Source organism: Tachypleus tridentatus, chromosome 13, assembly GCF_004210375.1.
Source record: "Tachypleus tridentatus isolate NWPU-2018 chromosome 13, ASM421037v1, whole genome shotgun sequence".
NCBI classification, from domain to species: Eukaryota; Metazoa; Arthropoda; class Merostomata; order Xiphosura; family Limulidae; genus Tachypleus; species Tachypleus tridentatus.
In genome coordinates this window covers 228,356,377-228,377,838 of record NC_134837.1, presented here as the reverse complement: position 1 = coordinate 228,377,838, position 21,462 = coordinate 228,356,377, and the positions used below count along the sequence as shown (strand labels likewise).

General features: G+C 33.5%; 1 protein-coding gene across 1 annotated transcript; it reads right to left on the bottom strand.

The window, feature by feature from the left end:
- Nucleotides 1-4,392: 4,392 nt before the first annotated feature.
- LOC143238919 (uncharacterized) lies at nt 4,393-19,783 on the bottom strand. Its single transcript, XM_076479565.1, has 2 exons — nt 19,655-19,783; nt 4,393-5,726 (listed from the first exon to the last, which is right to left on the bottom strand). Exons 1-2 carry the CDS (start codon nt 19,682-19,684, stop codon nt 4,599-4,601), a joined length of 1,158 nt encoding a protein of 385 aa, XP_076335680.1. The 5' UTR covers nt 19,685-19,783; the 3' UTR covers nt 4,393-4,598.
- Nucleotides 19,784-21,462: the final 1,679 nt, after the last annotated feature.

Sequence of the window (21,462 nt, the reverse complement as noted above, 5' to 3'; positions counted from 1 at the left end):
AATATTCGTCCTACCAAACATGCCCGCCCTTTCAGCCGTGAGGACGTTATAACTTTACAATCAATCCCACTCTTCGTTGGTAAAAGAGTAGCCCAAGAGTTGGCGGTGGGTGGTGATGACTAGCTGCTTTCCGTCTAGTCTTACACTGCTAAATTAAGGACGTCTATCGCAGATAGGCTTCGTGCAGCTTTGCGCGAAATTCAAAAAACAAAACAAGCTCATGGATATACCTTTTTGGAATATTCTGATAATGTTATTCATAATTTAGGAGACTATTATTTGTCTAATGATAAGAAGCAGACGTAGCCAAAGGGTTAAAGCTTTATATCCCCACTAGGAAACTAACTGGAAAGTGTTAGTTATCTAAGTTCTGATACACTTTTACAACTTTTTTAGTGTTAAATTTAGAAAAATAGGGGCACAACTTTGAATAGATTAAAACTTAAATCGCACCCTCGAGACATTACAAGATTTTAGAGTTAGGAAAAACACCAGCAATTTAAACAAGGAGAAAACCAAATCATAAAAACTATATAAAGAAGTAATACTTGTTCATGTACAACTAGTAATGGTTTTTCATTATATTTGTTCTTGCTCGGGACGAAATTATTGACCTTTTTTCTAGCCTTATGTTTACTGAAAATAAAATGGAAAAGATATAACTAATGAACTTTTCAAATCGATTTTTTGTCTTGACACGAAATAATCACATTTTATGTTTAACAGTAACATCTATGAACAAACTGGTTGAGTTTATTTGTGTTCTAGCCTTTTCCCCTACTTTACTAACTTTTTATGTGGTTCAATGAAAAACATTTGGTAACCTGTCCTGAAAAGTTTAAGCCTATGTATTACATAAACCATGTTGATGACATTTTTGTGGTATTTAACAATGTTGGTTAATGAATTTCTCAAACTTTTAAATGGAAAAAACACAATAGTTTATTGTTGTAAATGAACGGAAAAACAACTTCGTTTTTAAATGTTCTCGTCTGTAAAGTTTGTCGTAAACCCAATTTAACAACTTTATATTAAGCAAATGTTCAGGAGAAATTATTTTCTGCTATCGCTGCTGAGTGGAATGACCCACACTAAAAATGAAAACTCAATAACCCATCTGTTATTGTTAAAGTTTCTGCAGCAAACTTACTTTCGTCATAACTTACTTACTATTTCATACATGATTAAGAAATTATTAACGATCTATATCGATAAGTTTTATTCAGCTAAACTATGTCTTTAAAATAGCTTGTGTTAAAAAGTCTCTTAAACTTTAAACTTAAAGACAATAATATCTAGTGACTACCTTGTTTCTTATCGATAAATTTACGTTCCCAGAAATATATTGTATCAACAACATGAAAAATCTGAGATGTAATAAAACACATTTACTCCACAAATCTACAACAACTGCAGTATTACCAAATGCTGTTGTGATGACATCAGCATCATTATTTTTTCATTCCTTGGAAAATTTTCACGTTAGAATGCTACTATATTTTGCCACTGAGAGAAGAAATCCAGCTTTTAAACAGAACATTAACGCATTCTTACTACAGCTTTATTTCAGAAAATGTAAAGAAAAATCAATACATGAATTTTAATCGATGACTATGAAGGAAAATAAAATAACATCTTACTACCTGAAAACACTTAATAAAATTAATGGTAACGTAGCACAAATACACTCTGATTAATGCTAAACATCGTACTACTTAAAATTAATGGTAAAGCTGTTACTACTTAGAAAACATTTGCTGGGATTAATAGTTACCTTTTATGTGTGTATGTGATTAACGCTAAACCTAAAACTACCTAGAAGTGATATCGGGGTTTATGGTAATTTTATGCAAACTTCGTATAACTAATATCAAACCTGTTATACTTAGAAAACAGTTACATAAAATCAACGAGGTCCTTGTCCAAATGTACAATGAATAATGTTAAACCTGTTTTTTTTAGAAAACATTTATTAAGAATAATGCTAGATCTGTTACTATTTAGAAAACATTTGCTGGGATTAATGGTAACTTATGCAAATTACCCATGATTAATTTTAAATCTGTTACAATGCATATAACTGTTAGTGAGACTTGCGGTAAAACTCTTACTACCTATTAAACGTGAAAATCAATAGTTAACCTATTACTACTTGTAGGCCTGGCATGATTTGTTTTGAATTTCGCGCAAAGCTACACGAGGGCTACCTGCGCTAGCCGTCCCTAATTTTGCAGTATAAAGTTAGAGGGAAGGCAGCTAGTCATCACCACCCACCGCCAACTCTTGGGCTACTTTTTTACCAACGAATAGTGGGATTGACTGTCACATTATAACGTTCCCACGGCTGAAAGGGCGAGCATGTTTGGCGCAAGGGGATGCGAACCCGCGACCCTCAGGTTACGAGTCGCACGCCTTAACACGCTTGGCCATGCCGGGCCAAATACTTTATTTATTCAAAGGGTGTTCTAAAGTAAATGAGGCTGTCTCTGTGGACTTTGATGAAAAGAAGACAGTTATTTGAAGTTTAGGATATAACTGTGTTAATCCAGGGGATAGCGTAAGTGAATTAATCACTGATATGTTTGTGACAAGATCAAAAAAGAAAAAAAGTTTGATTATAAAGTAATTGAATCAATCTTAGTGGATTTTTCACAATAAAACGGGAAGTATTTGCAGTTTGAGACGTAACTGTAATATCCGTAGTGTAAGGAATTTTTCGTACATATACTTAACTTCTTTTTAATGTATTACTTTAAAACAAACGGATTGTGTGCTTTCCGTTTATTGTTCAAATTTATCGTCAACAAGTCACAGACACCTACTGTAGAAGAATATTCAGCCCACACACATATTTAAAATCTTGAAATGACTCATGGACTGGTTTCTTTATATAAAAAAAATATTATCTGATATGTGGTAGGGTTTTTTCAGTTAAATTTGCCCCATAAAGCCAGCTAATTCCCATTTCCCACGTCTGGTTAGCCCCTTTTCATTTCTTTGATCTATTTGGGTTGAAAAACTCATTCTTAGGTTATTGTCTCCTTTTTGCATTAACAGGTGTTGGTTTCTTACACTCTGTGTTGTAAATGACCATGCTTCCCACTTTCGTGAAAGTTGTCTCTTATTTCTATCTTTTGGGATTAGCTGTTATTCTTCCAAAGCTAAAATTTTAGATTTGTTTCTTTGCATTGGACAATGCTCAGACAGTTCATTGTATGACTTTAAGTTGAAAAAAATTCAAATTGGTTATTATTTCCTACATTCATTTTTCTGCATTTCCTGCTTATCTCATTCTGCTTCCAAATGACTAACTAATCCTTTCAATTCTATTAGGCTATCAAAGGGAGATGATCTGATGATTCCATAACTTCTTGATGATGTCCGTATTTCTTTATACGCAACTTTAATGGATTCAAGTTTTATCATTAACTAGTTAATTCCATTATTCGTTGATAAAGTGTAGTCCAAGAGTAAGTGTCTTATTTAGAAACTTGTTACCAACTTACTCGTGCACATTTCAAGAGGTTGGTTACAATTCCGCCTGCTATTTACGATACCAAAAACTTTCAGAAAAAGGTAATGCCAGTTAGATATGCGTTTGTAGAATAAAGTTCACTGGTAACTAACAGCACAGATTTGTTATCTAGTTTCGTCATATTACTGAGCCTTGAATAGAGTAGAATATGTACTTAGGAACGTAAGCCATGTAAAATGTTTTCTAATGTTCATCTATTTTATTATATTACAATATTTTTGTAGTTTTAAAAAACAAACTTATATTAAATTTAATTGTTTTTAAAATTTTTATTAAGTTTTCATTATAATCAGAATTAATACTTCATTGAAATTTATGTATTAACTCATTGTAAACATTTCGTCATAAATTGTTTACTGTTTCATACTAACGAGAAGATTCTCAGCATTATATGTTTACGTCATATATAAGTATTATTTGTTCGTTTTTGTTGTTGAACACATAGCTACACAAAGGGCTATCTGCAGTCTACCAACTGCAGACATCGGAACCCGATGTCTACCAATATAATTCATAAGACTCACCGCTGAGCCACCAGGTGCCAATTGTAGATAACTTTTAGTTTCCAAGAATAATTTAAATTTGTCTTTCTTGTTCTGGAATAAGAAGTTAAATACATTGTTCTTAATTTAATTACAATTTCGCTGATTAATAACAATTACAACATTGTGGTATTTCTAAAGACTTTCCCCAATAACATGAATAATTCCTTATTTTTGTGTTTATTCTAGCTTCAGCTTGATTCCCATTAGTCGGAGCAGTTTCTAAATTTTGCATTTATTTTGTCTCTAAGATATATAACTGATACTAACTAGAGTAACCAGAAAAAACCTTTTTTCTTTAAAAGATGTGTCTTTATCTAAAATGTAAGATAACTAACACTTACAAATAAGATTCCTGAATTTCATTATAAGACATTTGACATTAATAAGATGAAATCTTCAAATACGCTATAAATAAAAATATACTTCTTACTAACATTTCCAGCTACAAAAGGCCGTACAATCTACAAGATCAGTTTGGATATTTGGTGGTAATGAAAAATCATTAGCTTGTGGAGTGTTCAGATTCGCTTAGGTTTTATTCCATTTTTACCTGAATTAATTTTTTTAAAGAATATGTCTTTATCTGAAACTTTCTTAGAATTTCTTTTTTTTGATGGTTTGGAAATATTTTCATTCAGATCTTGATAGGATTTAAGAAGATAAATTGGATGCCTGTTTCTCAAAAATGGAGGTTTGAAGGTTTGTCTCTCTTCTCCAGTTTTGCTTTCAGTGACTGGTTCAAATCTCGGTGTTTGTTCATTTTTGAATTTGTTTTCATTATTCAAGCTGTCATCTATTGTTCTGAAGAAAATAATATCGTCATCTGTTCCATCTTCATGTATTTGTTTATTTTTAACTACCTCACGAAAATTTGTCATTGGAGCTGTTTTCACTTCTCCCAGTTTATCATTACGACCTTCAGAATTTTGAACAAACCATGCCTGACTTGTCCAGCTAGGATTCTTTGGTCTGTAGACTTTAACCTGTTCGCTCTCACTTTCAATATGTCGACTAGTCAATGGTTTTAGTTTAAATCCTTGAAATTTTTCACTAACTAGCACGTGACCGCTACCATCTTGAACAAAATGGTTATGGTCAGTGACATCTCGGGCAAAGCGGCGATGACCAATTCGGTCTTGGCCATAGTAGTTTTTACCAGCATTGTCTTGAACATAGTGACCTTGACCAGTATCGTCTGAAATAATGTGACCAGTTCTGTCTTGATCAAAGTGATTTTGTCCAGATCTGTTTAGGACAAAGCTATCTTGGCTGTTTTGTTTCGTTTGACGACCGGTTCCTGTAGTTGCAGCATACTTGGGAAGTTGTGCGATGTTCACATCTTGCTCTGTACTACCACTGTTCTTCTTCTGAGGTGGTTGTTTCACATTGTTACCAATGGGCGACCCAAATAAGGTGGGAAAAGCTCTGGGACTTAATATTTGAATCCTTCCCTGCTGTAGAAGTTGTAGAATCGGTGCGCTGTTTAGTCTGAAAGCCCCTAAGCCACTTCGAGGAGGAAGCAAAACGAAGGGAGATTTAAAATGTGTGTTTCTATTTGTGTTAGTATCCGTGAAATTCGTACCAGCTGTTGTGATTTTCTCCACAGTTAACATCAGCTTTAATAACATCACGATAAGGAAAGCCATCTGTTAAAAGGAAAAAAAATGTGATTAATTGGCTTGTGCTAAGAGTAATAAAGCCAAGAGAGAGACTCACTGTTTTAGTTTACTTTCCAGCCCTTTAGTCTAAAACAAGTCTTGTCAAAATAAACAAATAAAATCCTTAATGTATAAGTACAGATAAAACTTTAACTTAAAACAACAATCAATATCAATATTGAATTTTCAAATATACGTGTAACGCTTCAGGTTTTCATTTTTGAAGAAACTTTCTAAGATTGAAATAAGTTTAGTCATATTTGGTCAGTCCAAATGTATATATGCAAGCGGACACACAAACTGACTATTCAAAAAATCTGTTAATAAAGAAAATAACCAGAAATTATAAATGAAAAGAAAGGTGAAGGCGGAATGAAGACACAAGAAGAGTGGCAGAAGATTTTTTGTTGTTGTTATTAAGCACAAAGGGCTATACACATAGCAAGAAAAGTCCGCAGACATGCCACTGTGTCACTGGGGTCAAGTAGCAAAGGAAATACAGTGGTAAGCAAGAATAGGGTAACATCAAACATAAGGCTAGTCTAGAATGATGGGCGCATTTCTGATCCAACTATGACATTGTTTTTCAATTTTTATACATTGCAAAACAAGCAGTCTTAAATTATGTTTCTATTAACTTCAAGAATAAGTATAACTCAGGTGTGGGTATTACCACTTTCCGTCGTCATTACGAATTCAAGAATAAATGTTCCAACCATCCGGTAGATGGAGGTGTGGTTAATATGGGAAATCAAACTAAATTGTATGTGTGTGCGTGCGGAAGTATAGATAAAAGAAAAGGATTTTACTCCAAAATAATCGTAGTAAATATGATTGAGGAAATCTAGTTTAATAAAAATTTATACCTAAGAAAATTATATTTTTTACGTTTATAGAAATTTGTAAGCCTAGTGGCAACAGTTTGGTTTTTACGTAATATATCAGCTGTGAGCTTTAAAGCAAAAAACACACAACATAAAGATTGGACCCAACACGCAAAGTGTTAATAGTACTCAAGATTATTCTCAAAACAAGAATAAATGAATCTGCTAAATTCAATACATTTTTCCAAGTATTAATGGAGATCATATAGCTAAACTTGCCTTTTTCTGTTTCATGGTTGTACCTATAACACTATATTAAAAACATGCAGGAAACGTAACTCGCTCTTTGGAAACGTGTAAGGATATTCCTATAACTGAATGTGCATTTAGCTCTGGATTTAACTGTTTATAATGTAAGGCGTCTGTCTTTTATATGATTATATTAGTAAGCAAAGTGACTACCTTTCAGAAAAACATTTTCCTGAAACTACTAAGCTTCTTTATTTAGTTGTATTTCCCTGAAGAATAACAATACTACAATAGTAATTATACAGTGGAAACGCTTCGAGCATGCACTGGAAAGCAGGTTATTTTAAAAAGTTCAACTTTCTTCAGGAAATACGTTCGACTTGTTGACTGATTTAGAAAAGGAGAAACAAACTTCACAGAGCCGATTAAAAAGTAAAGTTTTCAAGCTCTGATTATTGTGTTCAAATATCCAAACATATTTGTTCTATGAAAAGATTGCATTAAGAAATAAAAGTTTGATTTGTGTGGATATGAAATTATTTTCTAGTTTTACTCTAAATGAAAGCAAAATCACTATTAGTATGCAATTTCTGTCTTTAAAGGCTGACTCGACTATTAAACTTAACGCTCCGGTGTGTGACGAATTTTACTTATTTTTGTGTCTATGGAATGTGACGATTTAAGAAAACTTTTCTTTGTGATGTGTGAAAGAAAATTCAACCTATCGTTATGGTGTGTTAGGAATGTTATTCAATTCGTCTAATGTGTGAAACATACCAGTAGAATTACCTCTACTCTGTATAACTAATATTAAATTACCTAAAACTACCTAGAAGTGATATCGGGGTTTATGGTAATCTTATGCAAACTTCGTATAACTAATACCAAACCTGTTATACTTAGAAAACAGTTGCACAAAAGCAACGAGGTCCTTGTCCAAATGTACAATGAATAATGTTAAACCTGTTTTTTTTAGAAAACATTTATTAAGAATAATGCTAGATCTGTTACTATTTAGAAAACATTTGCTGGGATTAATGGTCCTTATGCAAATTACCCATGATTAATTCTAAATCTGTTACAATGCATATAACTGTTAGTGAGACTTGCCGTAAAACTCTTACTACCTATTAAACGTGAAAATCAATAGTTAACCTATTACTACTTGTAGGCCTGGCATGGTTTATTTTGAATTTCGCGCGAAGCTGCACAAGAGCTATCTGCGCTAACACGCCACCCTTAGATTACGAGTCGAACGCCTTAACCTACCTGGCCATGCCAGGACCACCAATAAGTGAAAACAAACTGTAGAAATGGGTCTCAAACCAAAAACGTTTGACTGACAGAGCCAATACTGTGTCCAAATAAGCTGCCCGGGAGTAAAGTCGTCATCCTCTCCTTTCACCCTTAAGTTTTTTTTGTTTTTTGTATTAAGGTTCTGTACGATTTGGTTGGATGATGGTAAATCAAACAACTAATTGTTTAGCCACCAACAGCACAAAATGGTATGAAATTTACACTCATAGTTAAAAAAGAGAGAGAGAAGAAAAAGCCTCATGTGTGAAAAAATACGAAAACGATTTGTACTCTGATTTTTCAGTTAGCAGAGCATTTACTCATTAAATAGGGCTGAGAGTTTAGAGTTTCTTTTAATTTTTTCACCTTTTTCACTTACAATAATGTTTGTTACAAAGTTTACTTTAATTGTTTCCTAATGTGAATTAAATAACACCAGCAGATACTGCGTGTATCTGAGTCTAATCAGACTTGCATGATTCGGTTGGAAGATAATAAATAAATCTACCAGCTGATTTTCAAAAATAATACAATAATAAAAAAATAAAAATAAAAACTTTTTTAGCATTTAATAGGGAAAGTTTAAACACTGAAATTAGCCTAAATACTAGCTAGTCAAAAGTTTAAGACCATATTAAAACGAAGCGTTAATCGGTAAATACGTAACGAAATTTAGTCATTTGTGTTCAAGTATTAGCGTTGTCAACATCTCCCACTGACATCTCCCGCGTTGCATTGGGTAAAAACATGGCAAAGGCTAAAAAGTTGACAAAGTTTGAAGGTGGCAGAATTGTCGAGCTGCAAAAGCAAGGTCTCTCTCAACGTGCCATCGCTGGTGAGATTGGGCGTAGTAAAACTGCTGTTGCAAATTTCTTAAAAGACCCTGAGGGATACGGAACGAAAATTTCAAGTGGTCGGCCCAAGAAAATCTCGCAAGCATTGAGCAGGAGGATTCGACGGGTTGTCCGACAAGACACCAGCCGATCGTCGAACCAGATTAAGGCCCTTACGGAAGCAGAATGCAGCTCAATAACAATAAGACGGCATCTACGAGAGAAAAGCTTTAAAAAATCGTAAACGTCTTCAAAGGCCACGCTTCTTTCCACACCACGAAACAGCTCGGTTAAATTTTGCTGAGAAGCACCAAACACGGGACGTTGAAAAGTGGAAGAAGGTTAGGTTTTCTGATGAGAAAAAATTTAACCTGGATGGTCCGGATAGCTTCCAACGTTACTGGCACGATAAGGATATCCCACCAGAGACATTTTCTACACGACACAGTGGTAGAGGTTCCATCATGATCTGGGATGCTTTCTCCTTCCATGGAACAATGGAGTTTCAGGTTATACAGGGGCGTAAAACAGCAGCTGGCTACATTGACATGTTAGAAAGAGCATCCTTATTGACTGAAGGCCCTCGCTTGTGTGGAAATGATTGGATCTTTCAGCAGAACAACAATGCAATCCACATTGCCCGCAGGACAAAGGACTTTTTCATGGCGAATAACGTGATTCTTTTGGACCATCCATTGTGTTCGCCCGAACTTAACCCCACTGAAAATGTTTAGGAGTGGATAACAAGAGAAGTCTATAGAAATGGACGCCAATTCCAAACAGTGCATGATATTCGTGAAGCCATCTTCATCACTTGGAATAACATTCCAGCCAGCCTTCTGCAAACGCTTATATCTACCATGCCAAAGCGAATGTTTGAAGTTATTCGCAATGACGGCCGTGCAAGTCACTACTGAGACCTCTTATTGGGTATTTCTTACCCTGTTTATGACTTCTTTTTGGTATGGTCTTAAACTTTTGACCAGTTAGTATTTAGACTAATTACACAGTGTTCACATTTTCCATATTAAATGCTTTTTTATATTTTCCCTTTTTTATTTTCATCTTTCAAAGCTCTACTCAAATAAATGGTTGAGTCTAACAACGCAAAATATTATGGCCAATGAACATAAAGAAAAAATTATGCATATAGACTTATATAGAAGAGTGTAAGGGTTCAGCTATGATGTATCTAGGTTTTCAGAAAGTGTTTGATAAGATGTCATATAAAAGGCTTCTAAAATTATCTATATATATAGGGGATAAGTTAAAAGTATCGTAGGACTAGGGGACTCAAATATAAATTTTCACTGATGTTGAGAAAACCCACTTGTAGTGAAATAAATATGCAAAAACGGCTCGTTTGGGTTCGCTCTTCTATGTAAAATATTTTCTCAACCCAAACGAGCCGTTTTTGCATAAATATAAATTTTGATAGGGTGTGAGTCATCTTCAGCTAAGACAGTTTTATTTTTCTAACATAATGGTTCACCTTTAGAAGAAGTTGCCTCCAGATGTTGTAAAGGCAGTTAATTTAAATGAGTTTGAGAAAAAGTTTGATAAGCACATTAATCACAAGGGCTGGTTTTAAGAGTTTTTATTTATTTGTTAATAGTTTTAGTTTAGTTTAGAGGACGGAGCAGCCGAGATGGACCAATAGGTCTCGTAATATATGAAAGCATTATGTTATGTCTATGTTGTGTTCTCGAATGGTATAGAATTTATCTATGATGTTTATTACAAATAATATGAACTTGTCTGTGTTGTGTATAACAAATGGTAGTGTAAGATTCTGTGTTGTGTGTGTTACAAATATTATTTAACATGGGAATGCTGCGTTTTACTAATATTTGTCATCCTATGATACGAATTTTTATGAACTTGACTATGCTGTATATTACGAATATTGATGAAATTGTTTGTGTTGTATTTTACGAGTGTTTGTCAACCTGTCTACATTCTTGAATGCAAGTATCAACCTATTTATGTTCTATTTTAGGAATGATGGTGGAGTGGCCTATTTTGTTTCTTATGAATGATAGTGGAGTGGCCTATGTTGTGTTTTACGAATTATTGTAGAGTGGCCCATGTTGTACTTTACGAATGATGGTGGAGTGGCCTTTGTTGTGTATTATGAATGTTATAAACTTATCTGTGTTGTACATTGTGAATTTTCTTGAATTTCTCTGTGTCGTGTACTACAAGTATTAATCAACCTCTCTATGTTGTATGTTACAACAGTTAGTCAAAATGGCTGTTCTATGTTTTATGAATGTGTGTAAACATACTTATGTTATGTATTACGAGTATTACTGAATTTGTCTATGCTGCGTTTTACGAATGCTACGTAGATAATCTATCTTGCGTTTTATGAATGTTTATCAAACATTCTATGTTGTTCATTACGAATGATTATTAATGTGTCTTTGTCCTGTTTTAGAATGTTAATCGTCTTGTCTATCTTATGTGTTATGAATGTTAATCAACATTGCTATGCCGAATTTTACAAATTTTAATGAACTTTTGTCTGCGTTATGCTTTACGAATGTTAATGAAACTGGGAAGGATGGGGGGTGTTGCAGTTAGAAGTTAGATTATTAATTGATATAGGTATAAAAGTGTTCTTTTATGTTGGTTCATCTTTGGTTCGAGTTCTTGTACAAGTAGGGCTTCTTTGATTTTACGTTTGTTTAATTTTGTTAAAATATGTTTGTGTTAAGAAAGAAAATTGTGTGTTTCAATATTGTTGGCAAATATCATAAATTTGATACATATGAGAATTCAATTAGCTTCTGAATTAAAATTAAAATTTCCGGCTATTTGAAATTGTAATAAGAAACTCATGTAACATAATAAATCGGAGACTTGTCCGAGGTAAATTATAATACGTACCAAATTCCCCGAAACCACAAGTCCATAGGTGATAGGGCATATTATTTTAGGAAGGTGCAGCAGTTTGAGGGAGGACAGCCACTGTCATCAACAATGAGCGGTCAAATCTTCCACAATCTCTGCTCTTTGCATGTAAGTTATATACAACTAATAACCTCGTCAATTGGATACTCCTTTATAGATGATTTATTAGATTTACTCCTATTTCATTTAAATTATTCTATTATCTACTTTTTTCAGGGAAGTCATTGCATTAAACTGAACGGGTAAAATGTTGCCTAATCATTTGTTTAGATGGTCTGATCCTTAACGCCACTGAGTACCTAATGGAAGTACAGCATGAAGATTAGGAAATATATATAGTCAAATGGCAGTGACAGTTATGCCAGGTAGAAATCGATCTATCCACTGGGTAAAGTACAAATTGTGAAACTGGGATCTCTTTGAAAATTTGGGTGCTTTTGCAGATACTCTGTTTTATTTGCACACAGCTTACTTTGCAATGACATCAGCAGACCATGAGAAAATGTTTCAAAAATATTTGTTGAGGAACAGGCAAGTGAGACCATGAAGCACCATTTAAGGCACAAGTAGAAGATATTCATACTCAAATGGAGGTCTGTTAGAAACTCTTTTTGTTAACCTGAAGATGACCTAAGAAGGTCAAAACGTTTTTCTGTACCTTATTTTAATTAAAGTTTTAATACTAGTACCACTCGTTTTAAGAATACATATCCACAGATTGTTCAGATTCTGTTTTTCTGACTTCTCTGAGTTTGTTTGACACTGCATTTTCAGTTCTGACTTTTATTATTTAAGATAGAAATTTTAACTCTTCTGGTTATCCTTTAGCCAACTGGATGATTTTAGATCATTCTAACAGTGTTACAAATCAACCCCAAAGATCTTTAGTAAGGTATGACCAACATGAGTTCTAACTACTTCAAACTTGGAATCTGACATACTGTAGGAAATGTTTTACATCGTACAATAATTTTGGCTCATCAAAGCTAGGAATATTATAGACTAAAAGAAGTGTCTCAGAATAATACCGGAGTTATTGGAAATTATTCTTTTTCCACTTAAGTTGTGAAAGTTTAACTTTCACTAAATTTAACTCAATTTAGTGATGGAGTTTATTCTTAAAATGGTGTTTGGACAGAGTAACAAGGCGTTATGATAAATCACAACAAACAATAACATTATCATTTATTAAGTCAGAAATGTGTCAAATGTTCCTAGTTTGGCCTACCTACCTCCATTCGTTTCTGAAAATCATGTCATTAAGACATCATGCAATGAAACTTACTTATTGATCAAGAGACAAAAGTTCTAATTTTCGTATAATGAATAAAATCAGACACAGTCATTTTTTTCTGAAATGGATGCTTAAAAGGCTGTTTTTTAGTGATAAACTTATATATGTATTTCTCAGTGGTATAATGACATGAAGGATTATCGTTTTTTAATGTTGTGTGTATATTTATATTTCTGTTTAGGCGAAATTATATTGCTTGTTCACTAAAAATGTCTGTGATTACTTTCTATAATTGTATTTTACTCAGACTCTACTCCTGTTAATGGTTTTGTGTATGATATTGTAAGTGGGATATTTAAACGTGTAGTATTGAAGGTTTATCCTAATAAGTTTAATCATAAAATTATTTTGTTTCAAACTGAGTTATAGAACATATTTCGTTTTTCATGCACTGTTAATTAGGTGATATTTTCTATGATGAATTTCTCTTAGGATTTTTCATGTGTATATTTTAAAATGATCAAAAGACATTTTCACGATACTGTTATAAATGTTTAAGTCAGCCATCCCTTTAAAAGGGACATGTATCTCAAGGTTCAAGGGATTATTAGTATGTTTTAACCTGCAATTTTCAAAAGTGTGTGAAAATAATTATTATTTTATCTCCTTTTAAGGTGTCATTTTCTTTGTGTTATATATGTCTAGAAAGAATTTCATTTCATTTAAGGATTCATTTTTTCATTCGGTCAAATGGTCTTTCTCGGTATTATTGTCGCTAAAAGGTATAATTTATTTATAGTTTGTATTTGTATTACGAAGAGGTTGTGTTGTATGCAGTTTTTGTTGTTAAAAGTGATTGCATATGTGACTTTTGTCAAAGGGTATTTTTCTGTCCATTTTTATCAATGTATATTGGTTGCACTACCTCCTCGTAAAAGAGGCAATTGAATTGTGCAAATGGTTTTATGATAAAAAAGGTGAGTTATTTTGATTTCTTAAGAAGCGTAGAATTATAGTTTGGATAGTAGTTGTAGTTTCAAAATTATGATGGCCAGAAAGCTTGGAACTAGGATGTGGAAGAAATGTTTGTGATACAGGATAGTAACGTGTGTTATTTATTAGTTAATATTTGATTATATTCGAAATATTTGTTTTTCTTTAAATTCACTTTAGACGTAGAAAGTTATTAATGTAAACAATAAATTTTCCTTAATCTAACTTTACACAGATTTGGATCCATTAAGTCGTCTTCAATTCTGATATCTGAAACAGACAGCTGTCTTTTCTGTCGAGAAATTGTCTAATTTACAGGGTTGCCCTGACCTTCTATCTGAATCACAGAGGACGAAGTTCAAGTGCAAAAGGAAACATGAGCAAACTGGCATTGTTTTTATTATTCTATTTTTAGCATTAAAATCCAGTCTTTATCGTGTTATGCAAATATTTTATTTTTACAAAGATTCAGTTTTTCTGATTTACAGATTTGGTAACTTTGGTTTTTGTGACATTTTCTTAGTATAGATTTGATTTTTGTTTAGAGGTTTTCCACACAACTTTGTTTATGACATTTTGCTTCATTGTAATTTATTTTAGCTTTCAGAAGTTATTTGCATTTTGTAGTTTAATTAGTTTTTTATTAGTTTAAGGGGGAGGAGCTCACAAGATAATCGCGAAAAAGAACTGTTAATGTTTTTTTTACGTCTCACTTATCTGCTATTCCAACACACAAATTATAATTACTTGCCTTTTGTCTTGTTTGTGATTTGACTGTTTTTTTTTCTAATAAACATTATAATATTTGTATTTTTGTGTGTTGACTTCTTTTTATTGCGAACTCAGAATTTGAGAGTAATTGGCCAACATTCTACGATATAATATTCGTCAAACCTCCCTTTTAACTGACCCCGCAGGAGCACAACGGTATGTCTGCGAACTCACGCAGCTAAAAACCGGGTTTCGATACTCGTGGTGGGCAAAACACAGATAGCCCATTGTGTAGCTTTGTACTTAATTCTAAACAAACAAACCATTTTAACTGACTGCCTGCGAGAAATTGATGTACCTGAGTATTTCAAAATATAATTCATATTCAATTTTAATAATTTATTTTTAATACTTAAAGATAATAAATTATATTGAATGCCAGCTAATTTCAGCTTGGAGTTGACTTAATTTTGCTTAAAGTCTATGTGACTTGTAAGGTTTGTTTCTAAACATTTTTATTAATTAAATATTACTTCTGACAATTTCTTTTTCTTTCGATTCTTCAAAAATGGTTACAAGTAAGTCTTATGAAAACACATATAATGCTACTTAAGGTATAAGTTTTGAACAAATAAATCTTCCGAATTTTAAAAACGTTTTCGATATTTCATTTCATAACAGGTTGAGGTTATACAATATCCGTTACTTAGTATTTCATCCATTTAATCACAAATCAGAATAGAGAATTTGATCTGAAATACAAATCTCAACTACATTTTATGGTCAATGTTCATTTGGTATTAGACTTCGCACCCCAACAAACGATCGCAAAATGTTTGATAATAAAGTAAATAGCACCTCGAACATTAATGTAGGTCATCCATCAATGTGACATGTTTAAAATGAGTAAATAAATAAATCTCTAAAGTGACGTGTCTCACTCCTTTCCTGTAGCTTCTCTTTCACTTTAGCAAAATTGCTTCGAGGCGAATCACGTGCTACTAAAACATGTCTTCCAGAGCATTCATTCCATATGTTTTTAATGGCATTCAAATCTGTCAAGTGTGCTGACCAACGTTTTCGCTTGACACTCTTTTTCTTCAGAAAGTTGTTGACAAGTTGAGAATGATGAGAACGTGTTATCATCTATTTGAAAAATGTTCCGACCAAATGTACATTCACATGACAACATAATGTTTATTACACGTCTTGTGTCTACGATCACTGTCACATGTGAATCGTCTTTGAAAAATTCATTATGTAGTTTCATAAACTGTTTTAGTAGTTTGTTACAACGGTCAACCTTATGAAACCTGTTCTGATCGTTTCGGTGCTGACTTTTCATTATAGTTCCTATTCTGTAATATATTATTACCTACATCAATTTTGTGAGACTTGTAGTCATTCTATAACGACTTGTTGCATTTGAAAAGCTTCTAATCAACTCATTGTTTTCCAGTCGTCAATGTTCAGATGTCTTGTCTACTTGGTGAGACAAGTGGTCATTCTATAGTGACTTGTGTATTTGACCAGCTTCTAGCCAACTCATTATTCTTCACGTTTTTAATGTCCAGAGACTAGTGAGACTAATGGTCATTTAACACTGACTTGTTGTATTTAACCAGCTTCTAGCCAGCCCATTGTTCTTCACGTTTTCAATGTTCAGAGACTAGTGAGACTAATGGTCATTTTACAGTGACTTGTTGTATTTAACCAGCTTCCATCCAGCCCATTGTTCTCCACGTCGTTAATGTTCAGAGACTAATGAGACTAATGGTCATTTTATAGTGATTTGTTGTATTTAACCAGCTTCCATCCAACCCATTGTTCTCCACGTCGTTAATGTTCAGATGTTGTCTCTTGACATCTCGTGTTAATGAATTTTTTTGCTGGGAACACAAAATGTTTTTAATATTAACCGAAATATGCGTATTAGATTATATGACAGTTTTGTTTTAAAATGGGCTCATGGGTGCCATTGACATTATTTAATCTTAAAATTAGCAAAAGGATTAACTTTCCTTGTGAATCCTTGAATCTGTTGGTTATAGAATTCTAAAAACGTATGGAAAGAAAATACCGTGAATACTGCAGTTAGTTACAATAATTACTTCTGGTGTTTTCTACGTAGATTATATAGAAAATAAGTCATTTCACCCAAGTGTTTTGATCAGCTGTTTATATTGAGTGTGACATTAAACTTCTCAATTAGCCAATATGAGGATTCCGTCTTCAGTGAACAGCATATAAGAAATGGATAGTTGGAAGGTTAATAATTGCTTTTGTATTTAAACGTTGTAAAAGCACAGAAAACACAGATTATGCTTTAATTATTTTGAGCAGTGTAAACAAGAGTAAGTGTCTGTTTCATAATGCTCAACTGAACTACCTAAATGATATATGCATATCTACATTTTTATCAACTCACTCATGCGACGTTTTTCATTCAATTTATATTACGTTACTAACTTCTTGGTTATGAACTAGTACATGTAGGCCCGGCATGGCCAAGCGTGTTAAGGCGTGCGACTCGTAATCTGAGTGTCGCGGGTTCGCATCCCGGTCGCGCCAAACATTCTCGCCCTTTCAGCCGTGAGGGCGTTATAATGTGACGGTCAATCCCACTATTCGTTGGTAAAAGAGTAGCCCAAGAGTTGGCGGTGGGTGGTGATGACTAGCTGTCTTCCCTCTAGTCTTACACTGCTAAATTAGGGACGACAAGCACAGATAGCCCTCGAGCATCTTTGTGCGAAATTTGAAACATGTTTCGTATGACAGGGATTCGAATCCACAACCCTCAGATTATGAGTTGAGTGCTAAAACCCACCTGGCCATGCCGGGCCGATTGTGTCGCTTTGACTTTTCTTTCTACATTATTCATGCATTTTTCTCTTTCATTCTTCCTCTTCTTTTATATTTTCATAAGAAATGAATTCACACGATAATGTTATTAATTATTATTCGACTTCATTCTAAAAATAAATAATTTAATTATATTCCAATTCGTCATAGGTCTATTTAGGTGACTTGTGTTTTGCCATTTTATTTTCCTGAGATACATGAATGATCTTGCTTTGGCATTCTCAGACACTATTGACTCACCACAAAATAAATACAATAGTTCGGTGTCTTATCTATTTGTGAAGAAAACAACATAATACGAATCTGAGAAACAATGAAGTAAATTCAACAAAGTAACATAAATCTACCACTTTTAGCCTATTTTTCCTTCTGTTTCTTTGTTCTGAATTTTACACAAAGCTACATGAGAGCTATCTGCACTAGCCGTCCCTAATTTACCAACTTAAAATTGGAGGGAAAGCAGCAAGTCATCACCACCCACCGCCAACCCTTAGGCTACTCTTTCAACGTCCACATGGTTGAAAGGACGAGCATTTTGGTGTGATTGGGATTCTAAACCGCAAATTTCAGATTAAGAGTCGAGAGCCTAACCACCTGGCCATTTAAAGCCTTTTCACTATCTGTTAATATAGCACTTTTTTTTTTTAATCTTGCTTTTATATCGCGGTATAACCTTTTGGCTTCTGTAAAATAATTGTACAACAAGAGGAAAAGAGTAAATATAATAAAATCAATCAATTTAGTAATCAAAGTTGCATTCTGTGTGTGTGTGTGTTTTCGTATAGCAAAGCCACAAAGGACTATCTGCTCAGCCCACCGAGGGAATCGAACCGCTGATTTTAGCGTTGTAAATCCGGAGACATACCGCTGTACTAGCGGGGAGCAATTGCATTCTGAAACCTAATTCAACTTTAAAAAAATTAGAACTACAAGAAAATAGTACCAACCTAAATGAGAAAAAAATTGACCTAAAAAACGTCTCCCACAGACTTTCGCAGCCACTAATCGTATGTTTCATCGTATCTATGAGAATCACACGTCCATCTGAAGCAAACAGTACCGTTTGTTACATTTTAGAAATGTATATGAATAAACTATAAAAACATTTATACTGCGCTACCCATTCCTAAACTAGTACCTTAACTACTATTATCGGATTTTATTTTACATCTAAAGTTGAGATCACTTAGTATCTTAAATGATCTTTACCTAGATTAAGTGATTTTCCCAGTTTAATCTCCATTTTTTTTGGTTTGTTGTTGTTTTTCAAATTCATTAGCCAACACTGTATAGTTATTAGTCTAGCAATATTTTTGTCCTTAAATTTGTAAAACATGGTATACACAAAGCAGAGTTGTCCAAACAAACAGAAATGTTTCAGACACGAGACACAGCGTCTGTGTGGTGCAAGGGCAGGTAAGACACTTTAGGTTAATGTCGAACAAAGTAAACATACCATTGAAGATCAACCGTTGCATATATATATGAGAATGGAAGCAGTCTGTAATTTTTAAACACATGGTTAATTTCGCTGACTTAAAAGTAGGCTGATGGTTCACATGGATTTAATTGTAAAACAATAAAATATGGATAACGTTTCTGACATTGTTTAAAATGCGTTTTAGATCTTTAGTTTCGGATGGTCATTTATTTTAATCAGCAGGAGCAGAAATTGATGAAACATTACTGTAGTGTGAAGTCGCTGTGTTGGGCTTGTGCGAAAATATCGCAGTGGCACGACTTAAAAGCTGCAAATATACCAATATTTGTGTAGTTGAGGCAGTTCCACATAGCAACAACTCTAATTTTAGCCAATCAGATGTGTGGATCTTTTATTAACCATAAGTTTCATTGAACCGTTCCTTGAGCCATTCATGATAATATTTAAGTTCTCGCTATTCTGTGGTATTCATTAATCTTCTTTTTGTTCATCAGAGTCTCACGACCTCATAATTAGTACTTTTTCTCTCCTAAAGTAAAAACTAGAAGGAAACCCACCTCTTGAAATTTCTTTTTCAGTCTTGTCATCACTGCAACTCAAGTCCATCATTTATGGCCAGTTTTGCTCTGGAAATCTCCATCACGTATGCAGTTCAGCGTGTATCCGACTATTTCATGGTATCGCTTCGCTCATGTGTGTCTCAAGCTTTGTAGATATAAACAGATATATGTTCTACTTTTAAGCTCTTTTGCGATATCACTTGAGAATACTTATTATATTTCAGTTTAAATAAACATCTTTAAAAAAATACAATAACAGGAAAGGATGTAGGGCGTCTTAGCTGGTGGAGCATGACTTTCAGTAAGTGCACGTGCGTGTGTGATATTACAAACAATAACTTAAGCATATATTTTCTACTAGCTCAATACAGGTTTCCTGTGAAGAGAATGCATCTGAAAAACATATCAACTACACTTGGTTTGATGTGGTTGCCGCTCTAAAGACCTTTTGCTCAGTACCAGACCTCATTAAGGCAGATGGTGTGAAACATAAAGTTTTAATGGAAACATTTCTTTTGTGTATAAGTCGTAAGAAACTACTCTTAAGATTTCAACTTCTTGTTTTCAGTAGTCATTGCGGTACTATTTTAAAGTATCCACAGTTACTCAAAGCAGCTCCAGTACATACTCTGGTCTGAATGACGTATTATACTTTACAACTGAGGCGTTCTACACTCTAAAATTAGTTATTCCATGTTATTTCCCAGAATAAATACTGTTCTATCAATTATTATGTCATAAATATTCACCTGATAGGTATCTTCCAATCAAGTTACTGGTGAACTAGTAATATAATAGTCATTCAAATAGAAGCAGTGCCCAATCAGTTTGTGGACAACATCATGTCAATTTATAAACAGTGCAAGATTATAGATGTTATTCAACGAGCTTATAGTTTTCAGTCAACTTATAAATTATATTTGGTCAGCTTAACTGTATTAATCGTCATTTCAACAATAATGCTTTGTTTTTAATTGTTTGTTTCACCACATTTTTTTCGAAACTTTTGCTATAAGAAAGTATTCAGTCAGCTTATATGTACAATATCATGGTATATTTTTAAGATGCTAGAGTATTCAATCAGCTTATATATGCAATATCATAGTATATTTTTAGATGCTAGAGTATTCAATCAGCTCATATATACAATATTATGGTATATTTCTAGGTGATATTAGAATAATCAACAAATACAGTTAATCAACAAAAATCTATTATTTAATCGATGTTATAGATACCATTAATTCAACATATAGATTGTGGTAAGTCAGATTGTGTTTGTTACACCAACTCAGTCAACTTACACACTGTATTCAGTGGTTGTATTCGTTTATTCCGTTACACTAAAATGAATTTGAAGCCTTTCCACATCGTTCCAGTCCATGTCGACATGTTTAGTCACGCTCTATTTGACGACATGTGTTTTGACAATAACGCTACGGCATAGTTGCTATTGGAAAAGCTTTCTTTAATAGGCTGGCATACTCAAATTACACGACCTCTCCCTGTTTGCTTTCCATAAGCCATCAAGTGTACGAGAACGACAGTTTAATATTGTCCATTTCCAACACTCCAGTCGCATAGATAACCAGAAGCACTGTGTCCAGTGTCTTCACCGTTACGTTTTAATATGGAATAATATAATTACCCGTCTCAGTGTTCAACTTCTTGAGGTATGAGAGCATCCAGTCATTTTAAAAATAGTTTTCAGCAACCATATTATAAACGGTGATCTTATAAATACTATCCAATCAACATTTAAATATTATTCAGTCGTTTTAAAAGTTGTATAATAAACTATAAGC